This window comes from Eriocheir sinensis, chromosome 25, assembly GCF_024679095.1.
Source record: "Eriocheir sinensis breed Jianghai 21 chromosome 25, ASM2467909v1, whole genome shotgun sequence".
Classification (NCBI taxonomy): Eukaryota; Metazoa; Arthropoda; class Malacostraca; order Decapoda; family Varunidae; genus Eriocheir; species Eriocheir sinensis.
In genome coordinates this window covers 13,183,435-13,188,434 of record NC_066533.1, presented here as the reverse complement: position 1 = coordinate 13,188,434, position 5,000 = coordinate 13,183,435, and the positions used below count along the sequence as shown (strand labels likewise).

The window sequence follows — 5,000 nt, the reverse complement described above, 5'->3', positions numbered from 1 at the left end:
TATGCACGCCTACTTTCCCGCCCTCAACTCCTTCCCCTCCCTGCTGGCGGACATGCTGGCGGACGCGATCAACTGTCTCGGCTTCACCTGGGTTCGTATCCCGCTGGTTGATCTATTTGTTTTTTGGGGTTGTTTTTTGTTTTGTTTTTTTGTGTTCGATGTTGTTAAGTTGGTGAAAATGAGTGTTTTTATAATCTTTTTTTTTTCGTCCTCCTCCTTCTCCTCCGCTTTCTCTCTTCTTCTTCTTCTTCTTCTTCTTCTTCTTCTTCTTCTTCTTCTTCTTCTCCTCCTCCTCCTATGTATTCCTATGTATTATTTTCTTTCTTTCTCTCATCATCTCTTCTTCTTCTTCTTTTTCTTTTTTCTTCTTCTTCTTCTTCCCCTTCTTCTTTTTCTTCTTCTTCTTCTCCTCCTCCAAAACCACACCCACAACCACCACCACCACCTCCATCATCTCCACCACCACCACCTCCTCCTCCTCTACCTCCTCCTCCACCACCACCACCTCCTCCTCCTCTTCCTCCTCCCCCCCCCCACAGGCCTCGTCCCCAGCCTGTACAGAGCTCGAGATCGTGGTCATGGACTGGCTGGCGCGCATGATAGGACTCCCCGAGCACTTCCTACACTCCTGCAAGGACTCTCCGGGCGGGGGGGTCATCCAGGTAAGGGAGGGAGGGGGAGGAAGGGGAGAGGGAAGAAGGGGAGGGAGAAATGAGGAGGGAGGGATGGGGGTTAGGAGGTTAAGAAGGAAGAGAGAGAGAGAGAGAGAGAGAGAGAGAGAGAGAGAGAGAGAGAGACAGAAAATTTGGAGAAGGAACAATACAGAAGGTTAAGAATGGAGAAAACGGAGAGATAAAGGAGAGATGAGAAAGGAGAGTTAGAGGAAGAGAGGAAGAGAAGAGATGGGGAGGAAGAGGAAGAAGGAGAGGGAGGGGAAGGGAGAAGGGGAGGGGGAGGGGGGATTGAGTGAAGGCCTATACTACCACTGTGCTACATGGGGAAGAGAGGGGAGGGGAGGGGGGGGAGAGGGGGGAGAGGGAATGGAGACTCTTGGTATTCCTCTTGACTGTTAATTTAGATTCTATTATGCTCTGTAGTTTGAATGATATGCTGAGTTTACCTTCCCCTTCCCCCCCCTCCTCCTCCTCCTCCTCCTCCTCCTCTTCCTTCTCTTCTGTTTCCCTCCTCCTCTTCTCCTTCTTCTATGATGTCTCCCGTTCTCCTCCTCCTCTTATTTCCTTTCTTCTCTTGTGTTCCCTCTTCCTCCTCCTCCTCCTCCTCTTATGTTTCCCTCCTCTTCTCCTCCTTCTCTTGTTTCCTCTTCTCCTTCTTCTGTGATGTCTCCCGTTTTCCTCCTTCTCCTCTTATTTATCTTTCTTCTCTCGTGTCCCCTTCTCCTCCTCCTTCTCTTCCTTCTCTTCTATCCCCTCCTTCTTCTCCTTCTCCTTCACTGTCTCTCCTTCTCTTCCTCTTCTGTATCTGTATTTTCTCCTCCTCCTCCTCTTATTTATCTTTCTTCTCTCGCGTCCCTTCCTCCTCCTCCTTCTTCTTCTCTTCTATCCCCTCCTTCTTCTCCTCCTCTTGTCTCCTTCCTTCTCCTTCTCTATCTTTTCTTCTCCTCCTCTTCTGTATCTGTATCTTCTCCTCCTCTTCCTCTTCCGTATCTCTTTCTCCTACTCTTCCGTCTCCACTCCTCTGTCTCCTCCTCCTCCTCCTCCTCCTCCTCTTCCGTATCTCTCTCTCCTACTCTTCTTCTTCTTCTCCTTTGTCATCATTACCATCGTTGTTTTCTTTCTCTTTCTCTCATCATCTCTTCTTCTTCCTTTTCTTTTTCTTCTTCCATACCATTCTGTCTTCCTCCTCCTCCTCCTCCTCCTCCTCCTCCTCCTCCTCCTCCTCCACAGACCACAGCATCGGAGGCCACGTTCGTGTGTCTCCTGGCGGCGCGCACGGAGGCCATACAAAAGTACCAAGAGGAGGATCCTGAGCTGGAGGACGCCGAGGTCAACTCACGACTGGTTGCCTACTGCTCCGACCAGGTAACGAAGGGGGGGAGGGGGGGGAAAATGGGGAGGGGAGAGAAATAGAGGGGTGGGTTAGGGGATAAAAAGAGAAAGGGTGATGAAGAGGGTGGCGTAATAGGATGAAGGGATAAAGAAGGAGAGTAAAAGTAAGGTAAGTGAAGGGGAAAGGCAAGGTAGGAATGAAGGGAAGGAAAGGAAAGGGTGATAGCAAGGGGAAGAGGAAGGGAAGGCAAGGAAGGAATGAAGGGAAGGAAAGGGGAAAAGATTAAGGAAAAGAATGTTTGTGAAAAGATAAGGAAGAAAAGAAAAAAGGAAGGAAAAGGAAAGAAAGGAAGACTCATATATAAGGAGAATACAGGTGAGGGATGAATTGATAAGAGAGGAGGAGGAGGAGGAAGAAGGAAGGAGGAAGAAGAGAAGTAGAAAAGATGACGTCACTACCGGGAGGGTGTGGGGAGAGAAAATAGAATGATGAGGAAGGAAAGGTAGAGAAGGAAGGGGAAAGTTAAACGAAGGGAGGAAGGTTGGAGGAGGAGGAGGAGGAGGTGAAGGTAAGGGTAGACAGGTGTAAAAAGGTGTTGAAGGGTATTGACAGGTAGGAGGTGAGAAAGGTAAGGCGAGGAGGAGGAGGAGGAGGAAGAGGAGGAGGAGGAGGAGGAAGAGGAGGAGGAGGAGGTTGTAATGACATTATACCTATTATCACAAGTTCTCTCTCTCTCTCTCTCTCTCTCTCTCTCTCTCTCTCTCTCTCTCTCTCTCTCTCTCTCTCTCTCTCTCTCTCTCTCTATCTATCTATCTATCTATCTATCTATCTCTATCTATCTATCTATCTATCTACTTCCACCCACTACTCCACTAACTCCTCCACTTTATCCACCTCATCTCTTTCCATATAAATTTACCACTTACTCCACCTCTTCTCCTCCACCATTTCTGCCATCCCACTCTTCTAACTTACTGTTCCACCTACTCTTCCACTTTATTCCACCCCCTCTCTTTCCATATATATTTACCACCTACTCCCTCCACCTCTTCTCCTCCACATTTTCTGCGATCCCACTCTTCCAACTTACTGTTCCACCTACTCTTTCATCTACTCTTCCACTCTCTTCCACCTTACTCCTTCACCTCTTCTGCTCCACCCTTTCTGCCATCCCACTCTTCCAACCCTCTACTCGTCCACTCTCTTCCACCTTATTCCTCCACCCCCAGGCTCACTCGTCGGTGGAGAAGGCGGGTCTGATCGGCTTGGTCAAGATGAGGTACATTGAGAGTGACGATAACCTGAGTATGCGCGGCGATAAGGTTGTGGAGGCCATTCAGAACGATAGGGAAAAGGGCCTCATCCCCTTCTTCGTGAGTACTGTTGTTGTTGTTGTTGTTGTTGTTGTTGGTGGTGGTGGTGGTGGTGGTGGTGGTGGTATATCGTGTTTGTTTGTTTGTGTGTGTGTGTGTGTGTGTTTTGGTTTTCTTTTTATGTCTTTTTAATATGTTTCCTTTTCCTCCACCCTCCTCCACTTTCTATATCTTTTTTTTTCCTTTTTCCCTTTCCTTCACTTCCTAACCTCCTCTCCCTCCCTCATATTCCTTCCTTCCTTCCTGCCTTCCTCCGTCCCTCCTTCCTTCATCTCACAATCTCTCCTTCCTTTCTTTCTATTCCTCCCTTCACCCCTCCATCGTTCTCTCTCTTACATGCCTTCCTTCCGTATTCCTCACCCTCCCTCCTTCCCTCCTTCCCTCCCTCCCTTACAGCTGTGCGCCACGCTGGGTACCACTGGGTCCTGCTCCTTTGATAACCTGCAAGAACTGGGACCTATCTGTGAGTACCTGAAGGAGGAGGAGGAGGAGGAGGAGGAGGAGGAGGAGGAAAGGGTACAAAGGCAGGGGGAAAAGGAGTATGGAGAAATGGGGAAGAAAGGGAAGGACGAAAAGGGTAGGAAGGGAAGGAGAGAAAGAAGAGAAGGAAGGAAGGAAGGAATGAAGGGAAGGAAAAAGGAGGTGATGATTTGGATTGGGAAAGGTAAGGAAGAGAGTGAAAGTAAGAGTATATGGAAGAGGAAGAGGAGGAGCAGGAGGAGGAGAGTGAAGAAGAGGAAGAAGAAATGCAAAAACAAATGACTAAAGAATAAAAATAACATCAAAACAAACAAAAACAAACACTAAACACAACCTCTTTACCTGTCCTCACCTACACCACACCTTTCCCCCTACGATACGGAAGAGGAGGAGGAGGAGGAGGATGGGGGAGACAGAGGAGTGGAGACGGAAGAGTAGGAGAAAGAGATACGGAAGAGGAGGAGGAGGAGCAGGAGGAGGACGAAGAAGAGGAAGAAGAAGAGATGCAAAAACAAAAAACTAAAGAATCAAAATAACATCAAAACAAACAAAAACAAACACTAAACACAACCTCTCTACCTGTCCTCACCTACCCTCCCTCCTCACCTCCCCCCCTCCCCCCAGGCGCCCAAGAGGAGCTGTGGATGCACGTGGATGCTGCGTACGCCGGGACCGCCTTCATCTGTCCGGAGTTTCGTCACCTGATGGCCGGGATCGAGTACGCGCACTCCCTCGCCTTCAACCCTTCGAAGTGGATGATGGTGCACTTCGATTGTACAGCCATGTGGTGCGTGGGTCCCTACTACTGCTGTTATAACTGTCTCTATTGGTTCCTCCTTCCCTATTTTTTTTCTTTTTTTTTATTGAGGGGCCTGGATGGTAGTCGGCCCCAGCTCGTATTGGCGCAGGCAGGTGTTTATAGTGGCGCCATCTTCTCTATTGTTACCAGTGCCTACATTGTGTCATTACTAATCTTATTTATGTTTCTATATTGTTTCCTTCTTTCCTAACTGCTCTCCTTCACGTCTTCGTTCTTATCTCTTTCACCCTCTCCGCTATACCTCGACTCCTGTTGCCTTTGTCTGTCTATTGCTTCTTTCTTTCTTATTTGCTCTCCTACTTTTTTCCTTCTTTCTTATC

General features: G+C 48.4%; 1 protein-coding gene across 1 annotated transcript in view; it reads left to right on the top strand.

The window, feature by feature from the left end:
* LOC127003406 (histidine decarboxylase-like) overlaps positions 1 to 5,000 on the top strand; it is a 41,199-nt gene that overhangs the window by 25,384 nt on the left and 10,815 nt on the right. Inside the window, exons 5-10 of the mRNA XM_050870016.1 lie at positions 1 to 91; positions 540 to 662; positions 1,905 to 2,039; positions 3,237 to 3,380; positions 3,777 to 3,843; positions 4,485 to 4,647. The exon at positions 1 to 91 is cut by the window's left edge and continues 23 nt beyond it. Of these exons, the coding sequence (XP_050725973.1) occupies positions 1 to 91; positions 540 to 662; positions 1,905 to 2,039; positions 3,237 to 3,380; positions 3,777 to 3,843; positions 4,485 to 4,647 (723 nt within the window). The remainder of the gene's footprint in view (positions 92 to 539; positions 663 to 1,904; positions 2,040 to 3,236; positions 3,381 to 3,776; positions 3,844 to 4,484; positions 4,648 to 5,000) is intronic.